The sequence below is a fragment of the Myotis brandtii genome, unplaced genomic scaffold (genome assembly GCF_000412655.1).
Source record: "Myotis brandtii unplaced genomic scaffold, ASM41265v1 scaffold441, whole genome shotgun sequence".
Lineage (NCBI taxonomy): Eukaryota > Metazoa > Chordata > Mammalia > Chiroptera > Vespertilionidae > Myotis > Myotis brandtii.
Genome location: NW_005366873.1, coordinates 145,624 through 157,999, shown reverse-complemented (window position 1 = coordinate 157,999; position 12,376 = coordinate 145,624). Strand labels below are relative to the sequence as shown.

At 43.4% G+C, this 12,376-nt stretch overlaps 1 protein-coding gene across 1 annotated transcript in view; it reads left to right on the top strand.

Moving 5' to 3' along the window:
* The first annotated feature begins 239 nt into the window (after positions 1 to 239).
* Positions 240 to 12,376, top strand: part of PNLIPRP3 (pancreatic lipase-related protein 3) — a 20,065-nt gene continuing 7,928 nt past the window's right edge. The window contains exons 1-7 of the mRNA XM_005874499.2: positions 240 to 399; positions 4,800 to 4,954; positions 9,079 to 9,198; positions 9,836 to 9,967; positions 11,681 to 11,789; positions 11,945 to 12,064; positions 12,156 to 12,278. Of these exons, the coding sequence (XP_005874561.1) occupies positions 351 to 399; positions 4,800 to 4,954; positions 9,079 to 9,198; positions 9,836 to 9,967; positions 11,681 to 11,789; positions 11,945 to 12,064; positions 12,156 to 12,278 (808 nt within the window). The 5' untranslated portion in view covers positions 240 to 350. The remainder of the gene's footprint in view (positions 400 to 4,799; positions 4,955 to 9,078; positions 9,199 to 9,835; positions 9,968 to 11,680; positions 11,790 to 11,944; positions 12,065 to 12,155; positions 12,279 to 12,376) is intronic.

Sequence of the window (12,376 nt, the reverse complement as noted above, 5' to 3'; positions counted from 1 at the left end):
TTGTGTAGCATTCTAAAGCCTTAAAATAACTTTTAAGAGTGACTCAGTCTGTGCCTACCCAAAATATTACTAATGATGAAACAGAAAAACCTCAGAAGTTTTAATTACCAGCCGCACAATGCAAGACACACCCCACTAATTATGGCTTAATGTGAAGCGAGGCATCGGCTACAGCACATTCACTTTGCAGGGCATAGAATTCAAGGTGCAGTTAGCTCTGCTCTTCTGGACCTAGAACTTAGTGAGTGGTGTCATTTTGAAGAAAACTGCTGAAGTTTTTATAGCGAGGGGATTTTACAAGTCAAAATCTTCAAGAAGATTTTTTGTGTGATTTAAAAAAATCAACTTAGATGTTTGGAATTTGGATTGCTGCACTCTTATTCTTTGGCACATCAACAGGTAAGACTCATAACTTATAATAAATCCCTTAAAAATAATGAGTGTATTCACATCCAAAATGTAATTGACATGGACTTTGAAATATGGGTTCTGTTTATATCTTGATTTATTTGTCATAAAATTACCTAAGGAAAATGCATCCATTTTGTAATACTGGATTAATCTGAAGAGCAGTTGTGAAGCATCTATTTCCAATGATGTACAAGTTACTGGATAGTCTTTACTTGGCTCTCAGATCTGCCATTTACTAGCCTTATGGCCTTGGTCAAATAACTTATCCATTGAAGTCTCAATGTCTTCACTTTTCTGATGGATATGTAATAGAAAATGAGAAAGTACACATTTCCAGTTTCAGTACCTGACTCACAGTAGATGCTCAGTAAATGTTGAATGAATGAATGAATGAATGAATGAAGGGGATAATGCTGATTAAAACTTCCACATTGATTTTTTTCCATTTTTTCATGATTTTGAGAAGGAATATTGTTCTGTGGACATTTCTTTTTTTCTTTATTTTTTTTTAAAATCGTCATTTGAGGATATGTTTTTCATTGATGAGAGAGAGAGAGAGAGAGAGAGACAGAGAGAGAGAGAGAAACACTGATGTGAGACACAAACATCGATTGGTTGTCTCCCGTACACACCCCAACTGGGGATCAAACCCACAATCTGGGAATGTGCCCTGATGGGACATAAAACCTGCAACCTTTGGGTGCATGGATGACGTTCTAACCAACTGAGCCACATCGGCCAAGACAGTCTGTGGGCATTTCTTATACAACTCAATATTCACCAACTTGTGCCCCTTATACTGTGAACTGCTTACGCAATTACTATGTAGTAGTTATTGGTTTTGTCTGCTCTTACCATCCTAGTTCAATATTGTTATATTGGCCATGTAAATTATTGGTCCAATTTCAAGTTATTAATTTTATAGCAAACATGTTATTTTTCCCTAAGTGGCTTTAATACCTATGGTGTCGATCAGTCTCCTCTATCACATCTACTGTCTTCTAACTTTATGCCCTCTTTGCGCTATTTCCTTATGGAAAAAAGGATGGTGACCAATAACCCTGGAAAGTTACTAGCATAGACAACATGCAACATTTACAACAACCTTCATTTCAAAATCCAAGCTCTTCCATAGACTGGATAATGTAGTTGAGTACTTGGGGGTAAAGCCATGGAATGCAAAAAATAAAGGCAGCAGGACATTCTAGGAAAAACAGAAGGTTGTATTAGGAAGGCCAAATCCACATGTGAAATCACTGCCCTAAATCACAGCTGGACAGATGTGTGTTTCAAGAGAAAAAACAGGATGGATGGCAGGCAGGAGATAGATTGAGGAGGAGCCGCACTATACCAGGGACATATTGAAGGAGGCACAGTTACACTTCCAACAAGAGAAAACGAAGGCGGCCAGAGAAACCAGGAAAACCAAAAACGGCACAAGAAAGGCATGGTCCACATATGGACCAAACGAAAATGACCCTGATCTTGAGCAATTCATGGACAAGAAAGGAGAATTCATTTAAATATTCTCCTTTGAAGGGAATGGAATCTGAACAATAGACATGCGGAGAAGGAAATGTAATTATAGCATGCTAGGTGGCTCTGGGAAGAAAAATATTTACATTTCTAGTCATAATCATATAAATTCTGTTTATTGATTTTTTGGAGTCAGCCTACAGACAGAACATGGAAGACCTAATTATGATGACAGAACAAAGTCTGAATGTTATCAATGTTGACAGCATGAATGCGGAAATGCAGCTGACAAGCTGGGAAGGTGAAAGGGAGACCAGAGGGAGGGGTGGCGCGCTTTAAAGTTCATGTTGCAAAGGTAGGGAGTCAGGTTATAAGGAATGCCAGGTACGGATCACAGAATAGAAGATGACTAAGTTTACAGCGGAAGCCAAAGGTGAGCTGAAAACTGTTATTGATTGTACAGCAGGAGGAGTTGAGGCCCTGCTTTGCTAGCACACGCCCTCAGAGGCATTGTCAGTAAGGACCCTGGGGGGACGCTGATGGTCCAGGAGGGAGAGGGGAGGGTTCCCTCCTGTTTGCTCCCGGATCCTGTCTGCGTTTTTTTCTTTTCTTTTTTTAAATACAGTGGGGCCTTGACTTACGAGTGTCCCGACTAACGAGTTTTTCGAGATACGAGCCGTCTCTCGGCCGATTTTTTGCTTTGAGTTGCGAGCTAAAATTCAGGTTACGAGCCAGCTTCAGATACCCCACCGCTAGTTGGCGCAGCAAACGTAAAAGTGAACGCCACAACATCAGCCCAGCATCACGTGTCTCACTCGTTCACTTTTTGATTTGACATACGAGTAATTTGAGTTACGAGCTCAGTCACGGAACGAATTAAACTCGTAAGTCAAGGCCCCACTGTATATGTTTATTTCAGAGAGGAAGGGAGAGGGAGAGAGAGAGAAACATCACTGATGAGAGAGAATCATTGATTGGCCGCTTCAGGGATGCCCCCACTGGAGAATGAGCCTGCAACTCAGGCATGTGCCCTGACCCTAATCAAACTGTGACCTCCTGGCTCATAGGTCCAGACTCAATCACTGAGCCACGGCTGGGCCTGTCTGCATTTTTCCATCAATGGCTTTTCACTCCAGTGCAGTCATTACAGTAGCAGGTGTTGGTTCCAGTTTACAGTTTTCTGATACTCCCAGAACCAGACTTACGAAGCCACTCAATGATGCCGGCAATAGTGAGCTAACACCCCTTCTCAGGGGCCCGAACCCCAGCTCCAAGGAACCAGCACCCCCTCCCCATCTAGCAGCCCCAAGGTTCCACATTTAAGTAACAGCCTCTCCCATTTCTCTACCAGCTCTGGAGCAGATAGCTGCTCCCCCTGAGCTATCACAGGGGCCCCTGTTGTCTTCATTTCTCCAAAACCTGATTAATAACCATCCCTATATTAGACGCTCACAGTTAAAATAACTGGCCTGGATTCTGCCTCTTGCCCTGGTTTGGGCTGGTCCAGGGACTAGGTGGGTTACATCCTCTTTTATTATTGCAGCAGGTTAATAGATCACGGGTGACTAAAGTTGATCACTTGCAACTTGGTTGCGTCAGCACAATGAACAGATATGGGGGAACCACAGGGCCTGCATATGTTTCAGGGGGTCGGCTCCGGGGAGAGGGCTGTGGCTGGGGGTGGGCAGGGGATGTTGCTTATCTGTACAATTTTTTAAAAAATGTACAAAAATTTATTTGATTAAAAGTAAGTTTAATTTTCTATTCCTCCTCTTTACATTTATGTGGCATCTCATTCTTCAGAATGTGAAATCTCCTAAAATTTTGAAGTTAAAAGCTGGTGGATTTGAGAATCAAAGGCTTATTTATATTTTGTAAGTGATAGAAGAAAGTCCTCAAATTCAAGTCTTCAAACAGTTCTCACCAATACTAACAAATAACCATAAAGTGAATAGGTTATAAATAACAATAAATTGAATAAATGATCAATAATAAGTTGAAAAAATAATGGTAAAATATAATCATAATTTAATAAATTGAACTCTACCTCCATAAAACAGCATGAAATGAAGTTGTTTGAGTATTAAATGAAAACAGAAGGTCACAGTGACGGGATAAATTTGAGTCAGTGAATGACAGAAATGATGAGGACTTAGTTTCCCCAAAGCCTCTCATTTTAGGTGAGTAAAGTGAGCTCTGGAAAGAAGAAACTTGGTTAAAACTAAGTGAAACTTCACTCTTATTTATGTTCTCAGCAAACGTACATTAGACTCCTACTGTGTGCCTGGCATGGTGCTAGGCTCTGGGGACAAAGATCCCTTCCAACAAGAAAAGGCAGGAGCTCAGGGAAGACACAGTATCTCATTTTATTTTATTTTTAAAATTTTTATTTCTTGATTTGAGAGAAAGAAAGAGAAACATTGATTTGTTGGTTCACTTACTTATGTATTCATTGGTTGCTCTGACCGGGGATCAAACCTACAACCTTGGCATATTGGGATGATGGTCTAATCCACTGAGCTACCCGGCCGGCCGGGGCACAGTGTCTCATTTTATGTCTTCATGTCTCAGGCCCAGTCACAAGGGGTTTCCATGTTATAGTTCATTTAGTCATAACGAGTCTGTAAGGTAAGTGGTATTATCTACCTTTTGCAGAGGAGGAAAGTGAGACTCAAAAAAGGTTAACTAATTGCCCAAAGCCAGGAATTTCTGATTCCAAAGCCCATACTCTCTCATCAGCAGCATTGCGATCTCCACGGTCATGGTCATAAGTGGGGGGAGGGGTATTTTTTGAAGAGACGCTCCCTGAGTCAGACTTGTTCAACTTGAAGACTAATTTCAATGAACCTTCAGAGTGGGGAACACAGCCTCTCTGGTTCCTACAGCACTGACACGCCATCTTTCTGTGATAGGAAAAGAGATCTGCTATGAAAGGCTGGGGTGCTTTCGAGATGGTTTACCATGGACCGGGACTCTGACCAGGCAGTTCGCTGGTTTGCCCTGGTCCCCGGAAGAGATAAACACTCGCTTCCTGCTCTACACCAGGCGCAACCGCATAGCCTACCAGGTAAGCTGGCTCCTGCCTTCCAACAGATTATTCTAAAATAGAAGCTGTAGCAATAGACACAGAAGACAGATGCGGTAACCCATTCTGGCAGAAACTGTTGGTTTCTTTTTTATTGAATTTATTGGGGTTACATTGGTTAAAAAAAGTTTATAGGTTTATGCACCCTGTGTCCATAGTAGCGTTATTTACAATAGCAAAGATATCGAAACAGCCGAAGTGCCCATCAGTAGATGAGTAGATAAAAAAGCCTGTGGTACATTTACACCATGGAATACCACACTGTAAAAAGGAAGGAACTCTGACCCTTTGAGACAGCATGGATGGACCTGGAGAGTATTATGCTAAGCAAAATAAGCCAGTCAGAGAAAGGTAAGTATCCCATGATCTCACTCAAATGTGGACTCCAATGAACAAAATAAACTGGTGAACAAAATAGAACCAGAGGCATGGACACATGATGAGAGGGGAGACGGGTGGGATGGCTGGCTAAAAGAAGGTGAAGGGATTAGCCAAGGAACATGTATATACATACATAACCCATGGACACAGACAACAGAGTGGTGAAGGCCAGGGGTGGGGTGGCCAGGGCAAAGGGGGGGTATAGGAGGGCACCTGAAATAGTGTCAACAATAAAAAAATTACATAGGTTTAAGGTGTACAGTTCTATAATTCATCATTTCTATATTGTATAAATGATTGATTTTAAGGCAAGTATTTCTTTTTACAATTGTGAGCCAGATTTTTTTCTCATATGATTTGTCCTAGTGTTTAAATATGAAAATTGTGCTGCACATGTTGTTTCACAGAAGGTAAATTTGGAGTTTTGTCCATTTAAAAATTTGTTTTAATATATGTATTTTAAAATCTTGATTGTTGAAAGGATTACATTTGTCCCCTCTTGTCCAGTTAATATATTAATTGAGAGCCTTCCACACGTAAGAGTGTGATCAAGCCACAGTACCTAGTACGTGTTAAACTGAATAAGCAGGACACTGTCTTAAAGGCATTATATTAGGGGAAACGGGGTATGTAAACAAATACCTTTATTGCAACACAGATCGTGATCTGTGACCTGAGCTCTGGGATGATGGGAAAGTTCCGAGAAGGACGGTGGTCACTGTTGCACAACAGTGGGACTGACTTAATGCCATCGAATTGCACATGTAAAAATGGCCTAAACAGTAACTTTTATGTTATGTATATTTTACCATGATTTTTAAAATGTAGAGAGAATTGCCCTGGCCAGTGTACTCAGTGGTTAGATCATTCGGCTTTTGCACCAAAGGGTTGCAGGTTCGAACCCTGGCCCTGACCAGGGTGTGGGAGGCAACCAACCCATCTGTCTCTCTCATATCGATGTTTCTCTCTCTCTTGCCTCCCCACCTCCTTTCCACTCTCTGAAATTCAGTGGAAAAAATATCCTCGGGTAAAGATTAAAAAATAAAGATAAAATGTAGAGAGAATCTATGTTGAATACAAATGTTTGGGGTACCTCTGTAGGTTAGGAGTTTCAGGGTACAAGTGTCCATTCAGGACTAGCTGTAGCTCCTGGTCTTGACCCTCAGTCTTCAGAGGACTTGTCGGTCCTTCATCCTTCTGCACAGTGGTCATGCACTTGAGCCTTGTAGAACATCAGAAACCAAGTACTTTACTAATAAAGGGGCCATAAAAACAATGTTCCTTGGGTCTTCTCCACTCCCTTCCATTAGGGAAGAATCCTGGGTGACACACTAGATCTGTAGCTGAAGTTTGCAATAGATAGAAGCCTGAGGGTTTGTTGTTAAAGTGATTTTGGCAACAGCTGGGGCATAGGATGAGTCAAGGTGTTATATTTAAACAAAAAAAGGATTATCCTAGACTTGACCCAAATGCTCTACAGTATGAATTTAGCCACCTTTGCTTATGAGAAAGTAGAAGTGAGCCACGCAAAGGTTTAACATCCTCTTTGCCCGAGGGAGGAATTGTCAGGGGAAACCTGGTGCGATGACCTAGGTTTCTAAGACTCATAGATCTTCACAGCTACGTTTCTGCAAGAATTAAATGCCCCACTTCCCCCACGACTCCATGACTCTTTAGCCTAGAGTGGCTCACGCAGACGGGAGGGGTGATGCACATTTTGCAGAAGTCTGCCAGTTTCTGTGCCTGTAGCCATTGTCAAGGTTGGAACATACCTAAGTGGTGACTGTTTCTGACATGCAGGAAATGAGATGACCTGTGAAGTAGTCAGCAGGTGCAGAATGGGTTGATCTCGTACCTACTAGGCTCCATGACTCCTCCAGGATAAGAATGATGGGAAAAGGCCCGAGCACCCAGCTCCACATGGGTCCTTGTGGCATCAGAATCCCAGATGCCTTCTTTTGATCCCGCGATGTTTGGCATTTCCCATTTTCTAGGTTAGTATGCCATTTTCAGGGGTGTGCCAGATGGAATGAAGAGTGAACAAAGTGTTTTTTCTACCGTTTCTACTGTATTAAATTCCTCAGTGGCTCCGTGTGACAACAGAGGATGCTCAGATCCCACAATATTTGTCCAATTGCCACTTTGAGACTTGCTTGGGGTTCCCCTTCCTCAAACTATTCTCTTGACGGGGAAAGCCTAAACAAATCTTTTCTACCAAATTCCTCCCTGTAGAAACAGGAGTATAGTAGGTGTTTAGGGGGCTCCAGCTGGAGTTGGAATGAACATCTGGATGCTTTTAGATGCATAGATGGACAAATGTTTTTGCCCCTGGGTTCCAGTACTTAGCAGGTAAGTGCTCCCATAAAGCCTGAATACAACTGATTTTATTTCCTGCCTCAGCCAATGCCGCATCTGGTCTGGGCCCTGTCAGGGGAGAACACGATGTTCAGATCATAACTTGAGAAGCCAGCGGTTAAGCTCATGACTTCAGAGAAAGACCACGTGGGTCTGACCCCCGCTCAGGACTCATTGGCTACAGACAGTACTTCTGGGCAAGTGAGCTGACCTCTGTCACTGTGCCCCTTCCTGATCCGTAAAATCTGTACCCACCTCACTGTGCCGTGAAGGTTAAATGAGCTGCTCTATGAAGCCCCGAGAACAGTTCCTGCCACATGGACAGATCCGAGTGTCAGCTCTATTGAAATTGCTATGTAAACCAACTTCTGATTCTTTAGCCAGCGAGGTGTACGATTAGTGGCATGTCACTGCCAACTCAGGCAGGTCGCAATGGGCTCTTCGTTTAGATTTCATAAGGATCTATGTGTGGCTTTCCAGTCGTAGGATTCACTACTGTCAGACTTGCTATCTGCTGGTAATTCATTTTTGTCTTAATAGAATTGCTTGTACTTGGGTCTCTTAATCCTCTTAATAACAAAATCACTTAAATTCATCATATTCTAAAATCTTTGAGAGTTTGGTTATAAAACCAATGCAACAAAATATAAGAAATACAAAATAATATTTAATGTAATCACATAAAATTATCTTCAGTATGCTGTTGCCTTTTACGTGGTAAGATTCTAACTTCTATTCCTCACTCAGAAAGTGGGGTGGATAGTCTATTTTGCTACCAGGTAGCTTGCTTCCAAGTCTCAAATAAGACAATTCCCATGAATTACATTGATGGTCAGTGAGAAGTGCTGTACCAAAGTAAGGCTTGCTGAAATTCTGATGGAAACCAGCCCAACCTTGTCTTACAAACATTGCTTTAAACCCAAACATGTTTATTTCTCTTCCTCATGATTATATTTACCTATTACATTTCATCATGCATGAATAATTTCTTAGCCCTTTCCCAGTATGTATCAGTAACTATTTCTTTGGTAAAAGTGTACTAAAGAAGGTTGATAAAAATTAAATTTAGCCCGCTGGCGTGGCTCAGTGGTTGGAGGTCACAGTTCAATTCCCGGTCAGGGCACGTGCCAGGGTTGTGGGCTCGATCCCCAATGGGGGGCATGCAGGAGGCAGCCAATAAATGATTCACTTTCATCATTGATGTTATTATTTCTCTCCCTTCCTCTCTGAAATCTATCTATCTATCTATAATATTGTAGAATGATGTATATGAATTAATTGTAGTGGAAGTCTTTTGAGCAGATTTAGAATCTAAATATTAAATAAAATGGAATGATTGTTTCATCTTAATCTCTCTTCACTTGAAACAGGAGATCAGTGCGATTAACCATCGAACTATCCACGCCTCACACTTCAGAACAGACAGGATGACCCGCATCAACATACCTGGGTGGAAGTCAGACGGAAAATGGCAGCAGGCCATGTGCAATGTATGACGGGAACACGCTCTTTAGCGGGAACACTTACGTTTAAGGCGAATGTACCTTGTGTGGCATTAATGCATATTCATGGACTCCTCCATTGCTTACTCATGTGGTCCATGTCCTAAGGCCTGACATGCCTTACCCATTTCCCACTTTTTCTCACTTATCATGAATTGCATAGATTATAATGGGGGCCTATTTTAAAAATTATTCTTTGGTAAATTCTCATCTTTTGAAAATAAACTAATGGCATGATCCATTTCTTATTTAATGAAGGGAAAAAATTTCTAAGTTCACTTCAAGAGATTAATTTTCCCCTCTTAATGGTATACTCAAGATGAATACACTGCTAGCATAGCAAGTGATGAATTATTTATAAGTGATAGAGTGTGTTAGCATCGGGCTGTCTGAATTCATATCCTGGTTCTACCTACCGGCTCTGTGATCATGGGCAAGTTAATTAGCCTACCTGTGCCTCAGTTTCCTTATCTGTAAGTGAGGATTAAATAAGTTCCTATACGTAAAAGGGTTAGGACAGTATCTAGCATGTAGTAGGCCCTGCTAGTGTTATTGCTTATTATGGGATCAGTTGGTTTTCTCTCATTCTCATTCCTTTAATACTTATACTAAATCGTTGTCCCAGGTGTTGCTAAAAGCAGAAGATGTGAACTGCATTAACGTAGACTGGATTAACGGATCGCTGGAGTACATCCCCGCCGTCAACAATCTTCGCGTTGCCGGAGCCGAGGTGGCTTATTTCATTGATGTTCTCATGGTAAAGAGAGTTATTATTTTAAAAGTATATTGAATTGCTTTTGCATCACCAAGAATTCGTGGCACTTTTCCGTTCTTTTCATTAGCTTGCACAAGTACTGAACATGTGAAACAGTAAGCACTCCTGTGTGGTGGTCAGGAAAGCAGTTACTTCTTGGGAAAGCGCCTGTGGTTACACAAAGAGCCACGTGGTGGCAGTGTTCCTTCACAGGCTCCTCACCAAAGGCTTCCCGACCTTCCCCTCGCTCAAGGTCACTACCTTGATCCGCCTGTAGGACCGTCTTTGTTAGTTTTCATCACACTGTAAACCTATCCTTAATGATTATTAACCATTTCCATCTTATGAATTCTGTTTAGAAATTGGTCCTATGCAGTGAATTAGATCTGTAGGCCAGTCCAACCATAATTCTTTAATCTAAACATTTTCTAAAAGAATAAAATAGATGTTGCTATTTATAAGGGATATACCCAGAGACACTTAGAAATGTCCAAGTGCTCTATCATTATAGAAAGTAATGTCCCACTACAAAATGCAGGGAAGTAAATCTAAAGATTTATGACCCTTTCAGATTCTTGAGGAGGGTTCACTCATTATTCAACAAATGTTTTATCTGCGCTTGCTGTGAGCCGGGCCCTGTTCTGGGCACTGCAGGTTCACAGTGAGCGGGACAGTGTCTGCTCACAGAGTGCAGGCGGGGGCTGCGAGGAAATGCAAGGCAGGGGGATGAAGAGGGATGTGATCGGCAGCTAACTCAGGTGGGCGGCCGGGAAGGTGATGTGAAACACTGAGCACAGATAGGAAGCAGCCTCAAGCAGAATCGGGAGCCAATACTCACCTCTGACCCCCACAAGTCTCTCTCCGCCCCCACACGTCCCCTCTGCCCCCCACAAGTCTCTCTCTGCACCCCACACATCCCCTCCCTCTGCCCCCACAAGTCTCCCTCTGCCCCCACAAGTCTCCCTCTGCCCCCACAAGTCTCCCTCTGCCCCCACAAGTCTCCCTCTGCCCCCACAAGTCTCCCTCTGCCCCCACAAGTCTCCCTCTGCCCCCACAAGTCTCCCTCTGCCCCCACAAGTCTCCCTCTGCCCCCACAAATCTCTCTCTGCCCCCACTCTGTCAGGGGAGAGTAGATGTTAAGGAGGCACTTAGAGTGGGTCTTTCTATACAAAGAATGAAATTAAACTAATCTCCTTCTCAGAGAAAAACCGGTCCTAAGCTTTTGGGAGCTTTCTCACTGGTCCTGGTGTCTGAGCTATGGGCTCTCTCGGTCCCAAGTCTTCCCAGACATTGGCTAGAGTTGCCTTAAACTGGAGGAAACAGGCAGGGCGCGGTGGACACGGGTGGTGGATAGCAGCGAGGGCAGGAGCTGCCTTTGACCGCTGTTGGGGCCCTGCGGGAAGGGTTGGGCCTCGGGAGGGATGGCATGGGCCGGAAGCACAGCGGTTGCCCCTGGGCATTCTCCTGTACCCATGAGGCCCCTCGGCACAGGGCAGGGGCTCGGCAGAGGCTTCCTCCAGGCCTGCCTGGTGTGCTCTCCTTCAGCCAGATGAGTACAGAGGTGGGCGTGGGTGTCGCTGTCACCTTGCCAGACCCCATCCTGCATGTGATTGGAGTGGGGGGTGCCAGCCCCTTTCCCACTTTAAGCAGAGTTAAGCCATTCTACTGGCTCTTTTCAAAATGTCTGTTCTGTGTTCCTTTTTAAAATCCCATCAGAAACAATTTGGATACCCCCCTTCTAAAGTGCACTTGATCGGCCACAGCCTGGGAGCTCACCTGGCCGGGGAGGCTGGGGCCCGGACGCCAGGCCTCGGGAGAATAACTGGTAAGCCTGCCCTGCCGCTGGGCCTTGCCTGTGTTCACCTGTTATTTTTATGTACAAAATCGAGTATCTGAACACCCAGTGGGGTGCCAGAAGTGCTCCTGAGTAGGTCCTCCTGAGCAGAACGGGACTCCGTGTAATAGGCACCTGCTTCCTAGGGCTGGACCCCGCCGGGCCGTGTTTCCACAACACCCCCAACGAGGTCAGGCTGGACCCCTCGGACGCCGGCTTTGTCGATGTCATTCACACCAATGCAGCTCGCTTCCTCTTCGAGTTTGGTAAAAGTTTTTTTTTAACACAAACAGAGCTACACTGAAGCAAAGAGGAGAATTTGAAAAGCATTCCTCCTACTTCTAATATCTATTTCAGGGGCCGGCACAATCAACGCTTGTGGGCACCTGGACTTTTACCCAAATGGAGGGAAACATATGCCAGGATGTGAAGACTTAATTACACCTCTATTAAAATTTGATTTCAATGCTTACAAGGAAGGTAAGTACTTTGTGAAATATGAAGGCTGCTGTTACACATTCACTCAGCTCCCTACTTGGACAAGATCCACATCCTTTTGTATATAATAAATATAATAT